The following is an 18,619-nucleotide window of genomic DNA, read 5'->3' as shown; positions in this document are numbered from 1 at the left end:
CTCTATCCTTGTTGGCATATTGGCATCAACTGGTCACATGTCTCCACAGTACCTGACTACTTAGCTACACATGGAGGAAAGCGGCGACTCTGCAGAAGCGTGTTTAATGTTAGTGTTTATTGGCCCCTGAACACAAGTCATGTGTGTAGTCTTCCCTCTCTTTCACTAATACTATTCAACACATGTGATGTGGAACAGCTCCTCTTTGGGGTGCTGTTCAGCAGAGTAGTCATCAAAAGAAATATAAATAAAAGGACAGACTTTCATGCCACTTAATAGATTAATACTAGTTTATTCATGGCACAGGATCAGCACATTCTATTTATTTGCTTAGAGAATCTAAAAATATTTATGTGTATTTGAAAAAATTGCAGAGTGCTTGGAAGATACATGTTGATTTTAGTGTGCCTATTGGATTAAACATTTCACACAAAGACTCTTATCTTTTTCATAAAGATTCGGAAACCCCGACCTCAGAGAGAACGTGCCCAATGGGACATTGGCATTGCTCATGCAGAGAAAGCATTGAAAATGACTCGGGAGGAAAGAGTAGAGCAGTACACTTTCATCTATATTGATAAGCAGCCAGAAGAGGCTTCGTCCCAAGCAAAGAAGAATGTTACCTCTAAGACGGAAGTCAAGAAACCCCGAAGACCAAGATCTGTGCTGAACAGTCAGCCAGAACAGACCAGTGCTGGGGAGGTGGCCTCCTCACAATCAAGTACTGACCTTCGAAGGCAGAGCCAGAGGCGGCATACTAGCTTGGAAGAGGAAGAGTCACCTCCTGTTAAAATCGCCTGGAAAACAGCAGCCGCAAGGAAGTCCTTACCAGCCTCCATCACAATGCACAAAGGGAGCCTAGATTTGCAGAAGTGTAATATGTCTCCAGTTGTGAAAATTGAACAAGTGTTTGCTCTCCAGAATGCAACAGGAGATGGGAAGTTTATTGATCAGTTTGTTTATTCAACGAAGGTACCTCTTGTTCTTTAGGGGTTTGGGGAGTGCTACTAAAAACCACTTAAGAATGTGATTTAAATCCCCCTTGGAGCCACTGCATTCGAAGCGTACATTCCTGTTTACTCTGGGCGGAAAGCTCTGTTCTTCCCGTTTCCCTCTGTGACATCCCCATCTGTGGTAGATTAATCTTGAACAATGCAGCCAACATTGAGCTTAGCTCCTGAAAGTCATGGAAGAAACTGGGCAGTTTGCCTGTTTCTAATTTGTAGAGTTAGTTTTTCTTTGTTGTAAAGTATGATTTTTATTAAAAATTTTCTTTTATCTGAATTAACCATTGCTATTAAAACAACCTACTGGAATAATTGTGCCTGCTGATTTGTTTGGTTGCACCAGCAGTAGGTTTTTGTTTTGTTTTGTTTTAATTGTATCTATACAGTTCCTTTATCTCAATGTAGTTAAGCATTAGTTCAGTGTGTAGTCAGTACAAAGGGATTGGTGAGCTTTTCCTCCTTTCTTTGTCTTCTCACTCTTTTGAATTCAGTGTATATCCTCCTCCATCAACCTCTCTAGGGCATTATATAGCCCAAGCTAGTCTGCATAGTTGAGTTTGACCCCAAGCTTCTGAGTCTCTTGCCTATACCTCCCAAGTGCTGGGATTATAGATTACAGCTGCACAGCATACACCTGGTGCTCAGGATGCAGCCCAGCACTCCATAGGCAAGCTCTGTACCAACTAAGCTCATGTTTTACATCTTACTGGAGACTAGCCACATTTCAGGTCAGCCCCATGTGGCTACTGTGCTGGAGTTTGCAGGTTTAGTGAGGATTTCTTGCATATCTTTAAGTCTGCGCATGGTGAGTTCTGTTAAATGGTGTGCTCATTTCTCTGGGCTTGGTAGTGCATGCCTGTCATCCCAGCACTCAGAAGGCAGAGCCACAAAGAGTTAGGCTAGCCTGAGGTACATAGCAAGACCTTGCCTCAGAAAATTAAAAAATCCAGCTAGTCCTGCCTCCTGGCCAATACTCCTCCTAACAGCTATACTTAGGCCTTGCTCAGGCCTTCTCTCCGTCCAGCTTGAAGCTGTGAGAAAAGGCCACACATTTAGTTTGGCATTGCTGTGGCAGCAGTTTTGTTAGATTTCTGTTAGCTTGGGATAGCTTGTTGAGTTTTAGAGAAGAAATTCCATTACTGTGTTGGAAAGGGTAATCAGTGGTATAAGTCAGCCACTAAAACTCCATCAGTCCACCCCGGGTTTCTGTGTAAAGCTCCCTCAGTCCACCCTGGGTTTCCATCGCAGGCACTTAAGTTTTGGCTTGCAGGCGTCAGAATTCTTGATGACACTGTACTATGTACACGCCTCCCAGCCTACTTCATAACTCGGGGTTTGTGCTTTTGATTTAATTGTATCACATGTCTGTGTATATTAAGGAACTATGTTCTTTCTTCACCATTAGCATAGACACAGAGACATTTAAGTAACTGGTTAAGTACAGCATAGCGATGATGCTTCATGTTGAGACTTGGGTTAGAAATATCAAGAGTCCTGCATCCATTCTTTCTGCCTGTGGGTTTAACTGATCTCCACAGAGCCAGGTTTTCCAGAACAGCTTAAATTTGTTTCCAGCCAATGTCTCCATGTTGTCCCTTTGCTTTCTCCCTTCCCATCTTCCTCTCACTCCCCACTCCCCTCTTTCTCATTTCCTTTCCTTGCCAGAGTGTCGGATCCCTTAAGGCTGTTGTGAGCCCCACAACACTGGTGTCAGGACCAAACTTAGTCCCCTAGACATCAGCAGGTGCTCTTAGCCACTGAGCTATTGCTAGCCCCACTGTGATTCTTTTGATAGCAGCATTTGCATATTGTTTGAATGCAAATTGCCTTTATTCTTAGAGCTGGTTTTATTTACTTCTGTATGAAAAATATCCTCAACACCCTAAGGCTATTAAAGACAATTCAAGATAAAACGTTTATCTTTTGGGGCTAGAGAGATGGCTCAGCCCTTAAGAACACTTGCTGTTCTTGTACAGATCTGGGTCTGGTTCCCAGCACCTAAATGGTGTCTTACAACCTTCTATAACTCCTGCTCCAGAGGACCCCGCTGCTGCAGGTACTAGGCATACATGTGGTACACATAAGTGCAGGCAAGCACTCATAAAGTGAAAATCAATAAATCCTAAAGGACAAATTGAGCTTTTGAAAAATAAATAACATTTAAAATTACTCTTATTTCATTACATTAAAAAATACCTAAATTAAGATCTAAATTAACTGCACTTATTGTCTGTCTGTTCCTTGTTACCTACTTGATCTCGGTTTGTAATATAAATGGCATATCTCTTTTATCTAATGGTATTCTCATCTCAAGACACAGTGACCTTTCTGCCTTTGCAATAAGCAACCAAATGACACTGGTATATAAAAAAAACTGTTCAGACTAGGAATTACCTTTTTTTGACAGAAAACAGGGTAATGTGAGTTTATTTGTTACGAATATTTGCCAGGCAGTGGTGGTGCACGCCTCTAATCCCACCACTTGGGAGGCAGAGGCAGGCGGATTTCTGAGTTCAAGGCCAGCCTGGTCTACAGAGTGAGTTCCAGGACAGCTAGGGCTACACAGAGAAACCCTGCCTCGAAAAACCAAGCCAAACAAACAAACAAAAAGAATGTTCATCATCTGAACTTAAGGCAAATTTTTCTTTTTCTTTCAAGGGATCTCATTAAAATGCATCCTGATAACGACTAATCATAATTGGCATTACAAGTTTGAGCAAATTACGGTCACCTTAAGCCATCTGTATCAGCTCATGCTGTTATGTGCCTACTAACTTGTCTTTTTATTCTACCTCATTTTAAAGGGAATTGGTAACAAAACAGAAATAAGTGTCAGGGGGCAAGACAGGCTTATAATCTCTTCACCAAGTCAGAGAACTGAAAAGCCAGCTCAGAGCGCGTCATCTCCGGAGGCAACGTCTGGTTCTGCAGGTGGGTGTGACTGAGGGGCCCCTGGCTCCATCCTCAGGGGTTCCTAAGAAACTTTCGTTGTCAGAGGTAAACGAGGCTGAATGAAGGCAGGCCATAATGACATACTGCGTAAGTATTTCACTGTGAGAGTCCTTGCTCTGTATGCCAACTCTGTAACTCCAGCCCCGGGCGACTGATGCCCTCTTCTGGTGCACATGTGCACAGACGTACAGGGAAACAGCATATTCAGCATTTGGATTTTAAAGTAATTCTTTTAGAAGGAAACAATAGAATCAGAGCTAGGGAGTTGTAGTCGTAGTTCTTTTCCCTAAATACAAGCACTCTTCCATAACTAAGAGTGTAGCTGTAAATTCTATGCTGAGCATGGTGGCGTGCATGGAATCCTTGCTAAAAGAAACCAGCAACATCCCAGCTCGGAAAAGAAAAGAAAGAAGGGCGTGCGGGTGGGGCGTTACAGCTGTGACTTGTAAGCCTGTGAAGTCCTTTATATCTTATAGCGAAGGACAGCAGCTTCCTCTGCAGCCACGGAGACAGTCTCACCCTCACCCTTTGCTCCTTTATCTAACTCTGTTGGAGATAGAGTTGCTGTTTGGATGTGTGCAGTGCTAGTGGCTCCTCATCCTTAAAAGAGAAATGTCTGAGGGAGGGAGTCCGGCTGCAGAGGCGGCAGCAGAGGCAGGGAGGTCTCTGTGAGTTTGATGCCTGTCTTGCCTGCATAGCAAGTTCCAGGTCTGCCAGAGATGGACAAAACAGAATGACAGGAAACAGCAACAACAAAAACAGAGAAAGAAAAATGCCTGTATTTAGTAAGGTTGTACCTTTGGAAGACTTTAAGGCTATGTTTGTATCTAAAGTTGGAATTACTTTTACTTATTTATGTGTGTATGTGTGCACTTGCACACATGCCACAGCATGCATGTAGGTCTCAGGGGACTTCTTGTGGGAGACAGTCTCTTTTATTTATTTATTTATTTATTTATTTATTTATTATTTTCTTAATATACATTTCAAATGCTATCCCGAAAGTTCCCTATACTCTCCCTCCGCCCTGCTCCCCTACTCAGCCACTCCTGCTTCTTGGCCCTGGCATTCCCCTGTACTGAGGCATATAAAGTTTGCAATACCAAGGGGCCTCTCTTCCCAGTGATGACCGACTAGGCCATCTTCTGCTACATATGCAGCTGGAGACACGAGCTCTGGGGGTACTGGTTAGTTCATATTGTTGTTCCACCTATAGGGTTGCAGACCCCTTCAGCTCCTTGGGTGCTTTCTCTAGTTTCTCCATTGGGAACCCTGTGTTCCATCTTATAGATGACTGTGAGCATCCACTTCTGTATTTGCCAGGCACAGCTACCTCATACGAGACAGCTATAACAGGGTCCCTTCAGCAAAATCTTTCTGGCATATACAATAATGGGAAACAGTCTCTTAACATGGGTCCTGGGGAATCAATCAAGTCAGATGTGGCAGGGAGCAGCCATATTCACTGAGCCATTTTATCAGATTGAAGCTTGCTTGCTTGCTTGCTTTCTCTCTCTCTCTCTCTCTCTCTTTGTTTTTGTTTGTTTGTTTGCTTTTTTGAGACAGGGTTTCTCTGTAAAGCCCCAGCTGTCCTGGAACTCACTTTGTAGACCAGGCTAGCCTCGAACTCGGAAATCTGCCTGCCTCTGCCTCCCAAGTGCTGGGATTAAAGGTGTGCACCACCGGCAGCCATTTTTCAAAAAGACTTTAATATGTATCTTAGTTTTAATAGATCATGTGCTACATTGTTATTCATAAATAACAGTACTATATGAATGATAAAATGAATAATTAATGTATATTATTAGAAATAGTATTATGTATTATTTTGATTCCTATAGTCAGTAGAAATAGAGCTGTAATCAGTTGGAGAGTCTTCCATGAGCATGCCGGTTCCAAGGCCAGTGTAAGTGGCTTAGTAAGACCTTGGGCCAAAATACAATGCTATAGTGGGGTACGAGCCACGTGTGTGGTTTCCTGCCTGTTATCCAGCACTCAGAAGACCAGGCAAGAAGATCACTGTCAGCCAAAGTTAGCTTGGGCTATTTCAGGATAGCCTGGGCTGCAGAGTGAGAACCTGTCTCAACAACTCCCCCATCCCCATAGGCTGGTAGAGTGGTTGTCTGGTATGCACACTGGCCTAAGTTCAACATTTAATTGAACGAGAAAAATCTTAATTAGCTTGGTCATTTAGAATCTTATCTTAGAAATAAGAGTTTATTTTGTTCTTTAAAAGATTTTGAATTCTAAGAAATGATTTTGTAATTTAGGAAGAAAAAACTTGAACCATTTCTGTTCTGCCATACGTTGGCCACATTGGATAGTCCTGGGACCCAGATTAGTGGATTATTTTTCCCCATACTGACCATCTTAGACACCTGCTAAGCAACCTTTTTGTCTATTTTTGTTTTGAGACAAGGCCTCTCTTCATAGCCCTGGCCGTCCTGGAACTCACTCTATAGACCAGGCTAGCCCTGAAGGCAAGATACCTCCTGCTTCTGCTTCCCTCGTATGGGATTAAAGATGTACCACATCGTCTCTTGATTCATTTCTCTCAGTGCCAGACCCTTCAGGTTTAAGCTTGTGTGTGTGTGTGTGTGTGTGTGTGTGTGTGTGTGTGTGTGTGTGTGTGTGTGTGGTTTCATAGCGTATGTTAGGAAACCCAGTCTGCCTGGACTCCCTGCCTTTTGCCACCTCCCACTGCTGCTCCAACCAGCATAGGCTCCCACACCGCAGGCACTGCAGAGACTCCAGATAACTCCAGGACTTGCTGGTGGTGGTTGGTTTGTTTTGGTGTTTTTTTGGTTTGGTTTTGGACAGGATTCTTCCAATGTAGGCCAGGCTAGCTCTGGGTCACAGGACTCAGGTGAGCACTTCATTGAAGCTTACTGGGTTGTTTTTAAAGGCAGCACAGATGTGCAGACAAAGGGCTGTATAGTTTCTATGTCCTTGTTAGGTATCTGCCCTTCCAGGCCCCTCCTGTTTCCTCATCTGGGAGTTTTCTACGGCCAAAGTTGAGAAGGTTTTAGGAGGCTTTGGCACATACAGACGGTCTATTGGTAAGTTAGGTTTCAGCCTATCTTCCCCAGGAGTTTGTCCTTCTAGTGACCAGCCAGTGCCTGGCAGCCCTTTAAGAGTTGTGTCACCAGAGTAAAAGACAGATCTGCTGTCATCCACTTAACGGCTCTGTGCCAGGAACTAGGTCAGAGACCAAACAACAGATCATGCTTTCCTTCATACCACCTAGAGAATGAAAAAGGATTTAGGAGGGAAGGGCAGAGACCATGTATATACTTCTTCCTTTTTCAGAGATGACATTTATTTATTTGTCAGTGTGCTGCATATGTGCCACTGTGCACAGAGGTCAGAAAAACCTGCAGAAATGGGTTCTGTCCTTCCACGGTGTGGGTCTCTGGGGCAAGTGCCTTTACCCACTGAGCTATGTCACTGGCTCAGTATACTTTTTATTATATTGTAATATTATACTGATCAAAGAATCTTCTGGAAGAGTCAGAGTCTGGAAAGTAGAAATAGAAACAGAGATCTCGAGTCAGTAGCAATCAGGCAAGTCTGTGATGGAGGGAACTGAAGGGTATTTTTGTGAGTTGAATTTAAGTCAAATCTGAATTGTTACAAAAACTATATAACAGTCACCATTCTACTTGGGTCTGGCAGGGGTGGGTGGCACATGACTTTAATCCCAGCACTCAGGAGGCAGAGGCAGGCACATCTCTGAATTTGAAGTCTGCCTGATCTACAGAGCAAGTTTCAGGACAGGACAGCCAGGGGTAGTCAGAAAAACCCTGTCTTGGAACAAAAGGGAAGAAAGAAAAGGACTTGGACTAGCTATCTAAAAAAACTAGGGTGAGGGTTGCAGGACAGGGTGTAGGTGTTCCCACGGGCTTGGGCACAAGTTAGATGAGGCACAGTGAACAGCATCTTTATCCAGGATCAAGCTGGGCAGGGAAGTGGAACTGAATGAGGGAGTAGCGAATGCCGGCAAGTCTGCTGTCTGCAGCATGTCAGACACCATCTAATGCAGTGAAGTTGAAGGTGAGCAAGTGACTCATGCTTTGCATTGACTTAGGTTTTGCCAAGACGCAGTGTTCGCTTTCTTTGGATATAACAACAACAACAACAAAAATGTTTTGACCTCAGCTATTCAAATAGGCATATTGGCTTTTATAGCGGCTTTGTTTTTTTGTCTTACATTAAGTGGGATATCCAGATGTTTATTTACACACCTATAGTCTCTCAAGAAGGGAGAAAACAAATTCTTCATTTGCTACTGGACACTTCTTAAGTGCCACAGCTTTTATTAATGGGTCGTTTTTCCTCTCCTCCCCTCAGCTGCTGAACACATCCTTGTGTAATCTGTTAAGTTTCAAGTTCTGTTGTGAACTTTGCTTTGCTTTCTTGTTTTGTTTTGTTTTTTTGGTTTTTCGAGACAGGGTTTCTCTGTATAGTCCTGGGTGTCCTGGAATTCACTGTGTAGACCAGGCTGGCCTCGAACTCAGAAATCTGCCTGCCTCTGCCTCCCAAGTGCTGGGATTAAAGGCGTGCGCCACCACCACCCGGCATTGCTTTGCTTTCTTTAAGTTGTGTGTTGTTCTTTGAACTTAGGAAAAGGCTGTCTGATTATCAGACATACATTATGAGCTCGGTCTCTGAGGTTTGACTAGAACCTACTTTCAGGGATGGGCGCCAGGGCTTTGAGCTTGCCTTTCGCCTGTTGCCAGTGTGGCTGGCAAGCACGCGTTGTCTTTTTAAATCATTACCTCTCTTCTGTAGAGATAGCTCTAGTGGCCCAAGGATTAGAAGAGAGACTGTTTCCCCACAGAAGCCATTGTGTCATCATCTCAACTGAAAGCCAAGAGTCCTTGAGCTTTTTTAAAAACTTAAATACATAAACTATGTACCACTGACATTTCTGTGATTTTGAAGAATGATATTTATATTCATACTAGGTTACTACATTATTTTCCGAATATACACACACATACACACACTTAAGAAAATAAGTGCAAAAATTGTTAGTGGTTTTAAATTGTGTTTGTTCATTAAGTAACTTTCAGAATAATTTTTTATTTTTGTTTTTCAAGACAGGGTTTCTCTTTGTAGCCCTGGCAGTCCTGTAACTTGTTCTTTAGATGAGGCTGGCCCCAAACTCAGAGATCCACCTTACTCTCTACCTCCTTAGTGCTGGGTGTAAAGGCGCACACCACCAATGCTGCCGCCACCACCTGGCCAGAATAATTTTCAGAAGTCACGTTCCTTCACCCTGTGTAAGCTATATGTTGGGTTGAGATGTGGCTCAGTTGATAGAGTGTCTGCCTAGCATGCATAAAGCCCTGGTTCAGTTCCCAGCACCACATAAATTGTTGGCTTGTGCCTGTGAGGTCCAGCACTTGAGAGGTTGGGGCAGGGAGGTCTCCCTGATCACCCTTGACTATGACTGTGTGGTGTGTTCAAGGCTACACAGGGACAGCTTCTGTGACTACAATTTGCTAACCCCACATGTTCCTCTACACACAAGCAGGTTTTGTTTGCTTGCTTGTTACTGCTTCCAAGTTGTTTTCTTTTAGGTAGTTCTTGAGTAGTGGTGATTGTATTAGAGCACGGGCTCTGAAATCCTCAGCCAGTCTCATCACGAGGGCAGACTATCTCTTGCTTTAGTAAACATTTTTATCAGCTTAAGAAGAAAGGTTGAGCCGGGCGTGGTGGCGCACGCCTTTAATCCCAGCACTCAGGAGGCAGAGGCAGGTGGATTTCTGAGTTCGAGGCCAGCCTGGTCTACAAAGTGAGTTCCAGGACAGTCAGGGCTATACAGAGAAACCCTATCTCGAAAAACCAAAAAAAAAAAAAAAAAAAAAAAAAAAAAAAGAAGAAAGGTTGAGAGTTAAAGACGGTTCCGGAACCTTCCTTGACAGTCTGTAACTAGACTGTGACTCTGGTGCTAGAAGCACATAAATTATAGCTCTGAATATACTGTTGCCACACTGCCAGATGAGTGAGATAGCCCTCCTGTATTCCAGCCTTGGAAGGTGGCTCTGGAGACCAGCTGTTCGTTAGCCCTGGGTTTGTTTGATTCCTGATAGTGCCTTCGCCTGTGTCTGTACCAAGGTGCGCACACACCCATACACACAAGTGTGACTGACTGCTTGTACCCAAGCGTACCCATACATATATACATGAAAAGAAAAACAGCCAGGGAGATAGTCAGTGGGTAGAGGTACCTGATGACCTGAGTCTGACTCCCAGGATCCACAGGGTAGAAGGAGAGAATCTACCCCCACAGGTTTTCCTCTGGTCACCACACTGGCACTGTGGCCCGAGTACCCATATAAATACACACGCACAGGTACACAGAATAAGTAAATTGTGGACTGCCAAACTACCAATTCTTCCACAACCCAAGTAGTGGGATTCTTCTTTTTATGGCTTTGAGCTAAGGTGAAGGAAACCATTTCTGTGTAACTCAGAGCTGAAGACATGTGAAGGTTATCCGCATTGTGCATGGGAGACACTTGTCTCTTGACTGTAAAGGAGGTACGTGGCTGAAGGTCAGAGGACAACCTGGGGGAGGTGGTCCTCTCTTGGGTTCTGGGGACAGAAGTCAGGTCGTCAGGCTTGGTATCATGCACCTTTACGTGCTCAGCCATTTCACTGGCGCAGGAAGTAAGTTCTGTGTAGCAAGGGCATTTTGGTCAGTTACACTAAAGACCCAACAAATGGCTGCAGTAAAGGCATTGCTGTTCATGGTGTCCAGGGAGACTCACTCGTGGCTCAGCATTCTTTCAAGTTGCCAGGTCAGCTTTAGTTTTCACATGAAGTCCGTGTAAGTGTTTATCACTTTATGTTTTAAACAACTGTACTGATCTTAGGCCCAGAATCTCATCCCTTTAATGCCAGCACTTAGGAGGCAGAGTCATTTCTATATCTGAGTTCCAGGTTATCCAAGACTACATAGTGAGAGTGTCTGTGTGTGTGTGTGTGTGTGTGTGTGTGTGTCTGTCTGTCTGTTTCTCTCTCTCTCTCTCTCTCTCTCTCTCTCTCTCACACACACACACACACACACACAGACAGACACACACCCTTTCACTTACTCACCATTAAGCTTATTTTACTACTTAGCGTAAAAAATATTAAAAATTTGCTGTAATTAGTTTCCCATGATTCCTTTTTTGTTTGTCTCTACTCTTTCTGTTTGAGATTAGCCTCCTGCAGCCCTTTATTCCCGACATCACACTTCCTAAGTGTGTTTATCCACCTTCAGTGTCAACTGTGCCTCTGCTGTTTTGGTCTGACTTTAAAACTAAACTAGAGTCCCCCATATTTGTGTAAGTAGGATCTTTTATAGAACTTAGTCTCGACTTTTTGGAGCTATTAAGTAATTTTGCATTCCCAAGTATACAAAAGTTTTTACTGACGTTTAATTAAAATTCTGTAAATAATGGAATTTAAAAGTCAAGAGTCTGGTCGGATCATAAGCAACTGAATCAGGCAGTGCGTAAGCAAGTCTTTGTTGATGTGTGTGCTTCCGTCATCTCCTAGGCCCAGTAGAGAAGAAGCAGCAGAGAAGATCCATCAGGACTCGATCTGAGTCAGAGAAGTCCACCGAGGTTGTGCCAAAGAAGAAGATCAAAAAGGAGCAGGTTGGCTTCCTACATGTAGAGAGTTAAAGCATATCTGTAATGTGGTGGCTTATTTCTTGTCACCAAAGAAAGATCCTCCCCACCTTGGCCTCCTTCCTGAACTATCTTTCCTCCTGTCCTGACGGGTTGCGGTGGCGACTTCTCAAACCGCTGTCTTGTGACGGTGCTTCAAGCATTTTCACAGGGAACAGGTTTGGGAGATGGGAAGCCAGCAGGGCGAGACCCTGACATTCATTTTGAAGTTTCTGTTATAAGCACAATGAGTTCACATTTCCATGAGTTTTCCTTGGAACTATCATTGAGTTCCCTTTTTAAAAACTTTGATTTTTGGTTTAAGCTGCTGGTATATATTGTTTTTATTTTTCAAACAAATCAAATTAATTTAATTTATATTCTTATATTTAAGAATCAGGTAATCATAGATGGTCTGGTTTTTCTGTTGGTATCACAGATCTTTTGAAATGTTATTTTTTTTTTTCCAGTAGAATGGCACTCATCTGGAATCAAACTGTCAGATAAACAATATTGAAGTATAAAGTGTGTGGGGAGGGGCTACATTTTGATTGAATGTGTTCAACTGGTGTAATCGATGTAGTAATAATATACATGTGAAATTACCTTTTCAAAGAATTCTGAGAAGTAATTCTATTAATTATAAACTCGCAGATTTTTTTTTGATTTTTATAAAATGAATAAATATCCATTTTTAGGTAAGCACTTTGCCGCTGAGCTGGTCCCCACTCTTTCCTTCCCCTTTCTTTACTTTTTGAGACAGGCTCTCACTATGTACCCCTGGCTGACATGGAACGAAATCTATAGACCAGGCTGGCCAGGCATTCACAGATCCTACCTGCCTCAGCCTCCCCATTGCTGGGATTAAAGGTGTCTGACACCATAACCAGCTTTAGAATATTTATTTTTTATAGCCCACTCATCTAGTATTAAAATCTCAGAATTAGTTACAGTAAGTCTAATATTTTAAAGCAATTTACCATGGAGGAGTATGTCCTTTTTTATTTAAAATCTTCATAATTTAAAACTTCCAAATTTAAAAGCTAACTTTGTGGGTGCTCTATAGTATCACAAGCATATAAAATTTTTTTGAGAATATTTAGCTAAAATTTCAGTAATATTTGTTATTTATCATATAATTTCCATATATAGGAAATTAAAGAAAAAATTCAAGTCTGACAAATCTATAGAATTTGTTACCAAAATGAAATTGTGACTTTGCCACCTGGTTCTCAAATTCAGTCTGTGACCAGTCAGTTTAAAATAAACAAACAGAATGAGTAAAAATAATGGGACAAATTGTTACTGCCACTGTGTTATATATAGTTAGTAGTAGACTAATACCAGTGATTGTTTAGAAGATTTTATATTTGTACAACTAATTGTATCGTACAAAAAGCATTCCTGTTGTATGTTTTTTTACCTGTTGTAAAAAAAAAATAAAAAAAATTTTTAAAAAGCTTAGAACAATCCTTACATATTTACAAAATGTGTTTCAACATGCATATTTCACATCTTAAAGAAACATAAAATTCCATCCTAGCCTAAACAGAAACTTCTACAAACAGCATCTCTTCCCTATTCCAATGGTTCAGTCTTCCAGTACCACGTGTTCTACATATACATTGGCAGAATAACTTCTGATCTCGCTCTCCTAATGTAGGATCAAGACACTGTTCATAAGACACTCAAGAAAGTGCTAATGCAATATCACAGACGTATTAAGTTTGTTCTAGCAGCACAAGTATTGAGCTTCCAGCTGTATGGAGCCATGTAGCACTCTCTACAGAGAGGGTCCCGATTGCCAGCAACTTAGCTGTGAGTGCAGGCGCGGAAGGAAGGGTCTTAAAGTGGCGTGAGTTACATTAACCTGAGTATCATAGTAAGTAAACATTTATCCTAATGTCTTTGGGGCGGGAGGGGTTCATAGCAACATTGGGGCTGGTCACAGAAACAGACATTGAGGAAAATGCTCTGGCTCTCCTCTAGCACCAGGGGCGCGGTGGGAAGTCTTTGCTAAGGAGCATGAGGCTACGCTGTCACCTGGTACTCAGCACAGGCAGCTAGGGCTTACGCCTCCCTGACCTTGAGACAGACAACTTGACTCAGAAGATGGGATTGAGTTTAGACTTTCAATGACATCGATCACTCATCACTATTTAGATTGATGAAAATGCACAAATTTTTTCCCTCTATTTTCTACCAGTGAAAAAACCCTCCTGTTAATGTTGTACTGTTCTTTCCAAACAGGCTGAAACAGCTCCCCAGGCTTCCCTGAAGACCGGATTACAGAAAGGTGAGTTGCTCTAAGGTGCTGCTTGGCATTTCCTGATTCAACCATTTTCTAAGAATAATTTATCTGTGCTTCATGGATTTTTATCTGTCTCTGTAAATCTTTGTTGCTATTCAGTGTGGAATTTTACCCTCTGTGTGTGTGTGTCTGTGTGTGTGTGTGTGTGTCAGAGAGAGAGAGAGAGAGAACACAGAGAGAGAGAAGACAGAGAAAGAGAGAGTCGAAAGAGAGAGTCTTCTACTGTTGATCCTACTCTGTACTTCCATGTGAAAAGTCTTTCTTGTTTTGATAAATTAGAGAACACCATGTAGACTTGTTACTGTTTCCAGCTTTTCTCCATAAGATTTTGGGATTTCACTGGCTTATAAACTAGGGATGTGACGAATCCACTTTTTTGGTATTCGACCGAATACCGAATAGTAGCTATTAATGCTTGTCAAAAATGGACTATGGCAAATCAGACAGGACAGCTTGACTGGGAAAAAATGATGCCTCCCCCCCTTTTCAGTGCTGTACAATTGTTTTGTAAATTGACCCTTAGCGTAACTATGGCTACTAGTAGATGACCATATTATGTAAATCTCTTTGAGATATGCACAAAGTTTAAGAAGCCTTAAACTTATCTATGTGTTTTCTGTGTGCAATCTGAGTATAGTACAAACTCCATAGCATGACTCGTGAAATTTTGGTGAGCTCAAACTGTATTTAGTACCTGTAGTTTACTCTGGGCAAATTGCATTATTTTAAAATAAATAAAATAAAACACCAGCCTGTCTGCACTCTCGGGGAGAAGTCTGCAGCGATGGTCTCCGTGGAGATCCTCAGCAGAACTGAACGCCTCTCGGAGGGAACACTGCTTGGCGGAGCTCCAAGAAAAGACATCGCGATCGATCGCTGCGAGATTAGGAGGCCTGATTGCGTTGTGTTTCCACCATTCCACAGGGTCGGCGGACCGAGGAGCGCAGGGCTCTGTCAGATTCAGTGACAGCTCCGTCTCCGCAGCGAAAGAGGAAACTGTGGACTGAGATTCCTGTACAATTTCATCCCAGAAACTCCAGACTTGGAGTCTCCGTGCAAGAGTTCTTTGTCGGCGGCTCGATAAAGTTCCTTTTGTTTTGATTTTGATTTTGCCAATCATTATTATTGGCATTCTCTGGCCTGGTTTCTTCTTCAAGACTGAACAATTGCTTTAACATTCAGATGATTTCTCTCTATCTTTTTTTTTTTTTTTTTTGTCCGAGCTGGATGGGTACAGCTTAAATCATGGGTCCAGCCTAAAAAACAAACAAACAAACAAACCACCATTTAACTTACCCTGATCAATTCCAACATGGACTGTTTTGTTTTTAAATAAAGCATCATTAATACACATCTGCAGGGTTTTGCCAAATGGCCCAAACTGTATACGTTGCAATCATTAAAAGCTCTTATTATTTTTTCTAACATTAGTGCCGTTGTCATGGAGAACAACAGGACAGCTGCTTTCAGCGGTCTGTCATTTTTCTGGCATTTTCAGAAATTCATCGGAATTGGCGGTACCCGTGTTTCCCTTCGCAAGCCTCTCAGTACAGCACTCCTGTTCTTCTGTTAAAACTCCTTATTAATCCAGTGATCTCTTAGGCCAAGGAAATACTTTGTGGTGGTGGTCTGGTTCCACACACCAGCAATGAAAGAGATAGATTTGTGTCCTTGTGTTCTCGAATCAGCATTCACATGGGCGGGCACCCTCCTTTGTAGCTATCAGGAAGCATTCAGTGCAAACTTGTAGGATGGGATGTGCTAAGAAGGTTCCAGTAACCAGAGCAGTCTCCCGAGGCCGCCACCTCCACCACAGCACGTGGCTAGACACCAAGCGCTCCCTTCAGCCTGTTGCGGATCTTCATGGCCTCAGGAGACCTGTTTCTCCACAGTCTCTTCCGGACTGCACAATTCCACCATAGCTTGCTGGGCTGATCTAGATATCTGTCTGTTGTATGGAAAGTTGGGGTGGGGGGGGAATCTAAAACAAACTGGGTGGAAATCTTACCCGTCTCCTTGGTTCCTTGGTATTCACCGTGCCTGATCTGCACATTTCATCGCGGCTGTCTCTGTCTAGCCTACCGCATTAGCCCAAGAGATTGTTGCTTTGTAACTTTTTGCACTATTGTTTTGGCTGGATTTGTATTACACGCAGTTTTAAAAAAAAAAAATTCCACACTCTTCTCTGCCTTTTTTTTCCCAAGTATATTTCTTCTCTCCCTCACAAAGTCCAGAGGCCTCTCATCTAGCCCTTGGTGATTTCTCGCACTTGAACACTGATTGTCCATTCAGCCCTCAGTAACGTTCCTCCCACATGGCATGACGTGTGTGGACGTGCCACAGCACTTGTTAACAGTCACAATAAATGCCACTTTACCAAGAAAGAACAATTATGAAAATCCAAAATGTATTGGGGGGCTAATAATCAACTGAATTGCAAAATTGGGGGGTTGAAACGGCACTATCCGAGTAGGAATCGAATACAAATCAAAGATTTGTCACATCCCTAATCAAACAAGATGGAGGTGTCTCTGCAACCGTATCTGTGAACTACACTGTGTTGGGTTTCATGTCTTCCCCTTACGCAATCAAATGGTTCTCTGAATTGTTCCAAATCAATTGGCTGTCTCTCAGTTTGGATAGAATGGATGTCTAGAGTGGAACTTGGGCCCTGCTGGGGAAACGGCGACAAGCAGAACTGAACTTAAAATGTTTTTATAGAGCAGTTGTGAATGGGATCACTTAGTACCGGAAGTCAGAAACTTACCAAGTCCGGGCTTGCAGCTTCAGTGCTACAAACATCTGTGAATTTCCCCAGTATACTTGACACGAGTTTGGGGAAAGAAAATACTCACCAACAAAAAAAAGTTTACAGTGACCTTAAATACTATTTTAGGATTAATTTCAGTGTGTTATGTTAAGGTGCCAGCGAGATTTCAGATTCCTGTAAGCCCCTAAAGAAAAGGAGTCGTGCCTCAACGGATGTAGAGACGGCTAGTTGCACGTACAGAGACACATCTGACTCCGATTCTAGAGGACTGAGTGACGGGCAGGTGAGTGTGTGCTCGGGTCTGAGCAGACAACTTGTTTGCCAGCCACAGTAGCATGCTTTCTCGGGAGAATCCGGGGAACGTAAGCGTACTCATGGTAGGATAGCATGTAAGGGGGAACTGTTTGTCATCGCTCACTCTTGGTCACCACAACATTCAGCTTACCTATCTGGGTAGGCTTCCCTTTCTTCATTGCTGCATATGCAACTCCTCCAAACGGGAAGAGAATGGCCTTCCCCAATAGAGGAGAGTCTTTTCCAGGGTGTAAGTGTGTGTGTGTGTGTGTGTGTGTGTGTGTGTGTGTGTGTGTGTGTGTATGAGCAGCTACATTCTGCTGCTGGAAAGTCTTGTCAGTCTTTCAGGAGGGGAGACCGTAGGGTAGTCAAGCTTCTAAAACTGTGGGCCCATCCAAATAAGATGCTTCATGTGTGGTGGTGGTCAGCCTTTGTTTAAACAGATTACCAGCCAGGCATGGTGTCACACGACTTTAATCCCATGCTAAGAAGGCAGAGAGTCAGGCAGATCTCTTGAGTAACTGGCCAGCCTGCAGTACATAGGAAGTTCCAGGATAACAGAGCTACATTATGAGACCCTGACTTATAAAAATAATAATAAAATCAATACTCTTAGAAAAATCAATGTTTTTGAGACATGACTTCATTATGTAACTCTGGATGGCCTAGAACTTTCCATGTAGACCAGGCTGGCAGACATCTGCCTATCTCGGGCTCACCAGTGCTGAGGGGGGTGGGGGAGAACGATTCCCTTTGGTTATATGAAACTTATTTTGTAGATTTCTTTCATAACAGAGGAGTTCTGTCATTTTGCCTTTTAAATATTTGCTTCAGTTTCTCCCAAATGACAGATACACCGACAACATCCCTGGGTTGAAGGAAGGAAGACGGGGAAGGCAGGCGGGCAGTGATGAGATGAACTTCAGTCGGTTTCCTTGGGTTTTGCTTTTCTTTATCTTGTTTTGTTTGTTTTCCACATAGGTAGGCTTTGGCAAACAAGTAGATAGCCCGTCAGCTGCTGCTGACGCAGATGCTTCTGATGCGCAGTCGGTGGACTCGAGTCTGTCACGGAGAGGCGTCGGCACGAGTAAGAAGGACACTGTGTGTCAGGTAGGCGGGTGGCTACTTAGAAGCATGTGATCCAGTTCGTCGACTCCTGAACTTTTTATTATTTTATTACGTTGCTTTAAAGCTACAGGTCTAAAGGCTATTTGTGGGTCTCCCTATCCTGATGGGATGTTTGTCATTGTTGTTTTGCTTTTGAGACAGGATCGCCTTGCCTGGTCTGAGGCTTGCTCTATAGACCAGGCTAGCTTTGGACTCACTGTGAGCACCACTGTGCCCAGCCCCTGTTCCTCCTTAATTTTTTTGAGTTATTTAATTTTATGTTTTGCCTTCATGAGGGTCTGTGCACCACATGCTTGCCTGGTGCCTGAGGAGGTCAGAAGGGAACTGGAATTACAGATGAGTGTGTGAGCCCGGGTAGGTTCTGGGAACCAAACATAGGGCTTTGCAGAGGAATCATGTCTCCAAAAAAAACCCCTAAAAAATAAAAGAAAGGAAGGGAGGGAGGGAGGGAGGGAGGGAGGGAGGGAGGGAGGAAGGAATGGAAGGAGGG

The 18,619-nt window shown here is 43.1% G+C and overlaps 1 protein-coding gene across 7 annotated transcripts in view; it reads left to right on the top strand.

Annotated features, from left to right (window-relative positions):
- Nsd3 (nuclear receptor binding SET domain protein 3) overlaps positions 1 to 18,619 on the top strand; it is a 119,838-nt gene that overhangs the window by 62,115 nt on the left and 39,104 nt on the right. For 6 of the 7 annotated variants that reach the window (XM_029480236.2, XM_029480240.2, XM_029480239.2 and 3 more), the window contains exons 6-11: positions 457 to 972; positions 3,812 to 3,938; positions 11,514 to 11,614; positions 13,877 to 13,922; positions 16,860 to 16,990; positions 17,983 to 18,111. In XM_029480236.2, the coding sequence (XP_029336096.1) occupies positions 457 to 972; positions 3,812 to 3,938; positions 11,514 to 11,614; positions 13,877 to 13,922; positions 16,860 to 16,990; positions 17,983 to 18,111 (1,050 nt within the window). Of the gene's footprint in view, positions 1 to 456; positions 973 to 3,811; positions 3,939 to 11,513; positions 11,615 to 13,876; positions 13,923 to 14,861; positions 15,363 to 16,859; positions 16,991 to 17,982; positions 18,112 to 18,619 lie in introns of those variants that run through there. The other variant, XM_021169288.2, reaches the window with a different exon arrangement.

This window comes from Mus caroli, unplaced genomic scaffold, assembly GCF_978045245.1.
Source record: "Mus caroli unplaced genomic scaffold, Mus_caroli_1 scaffold_10, whole genome shotgun sequence".
NCBI lineage: Eukaryota > Metazoa > Chordata > Mammalia > Rodentia > Muridae > Mus > Mus caroli.
The sequence above is the reverse complement of the archived record's forward strand: the minus strand, read 5'-3'. Positions and strand labels throughout refer to the sequence as shown.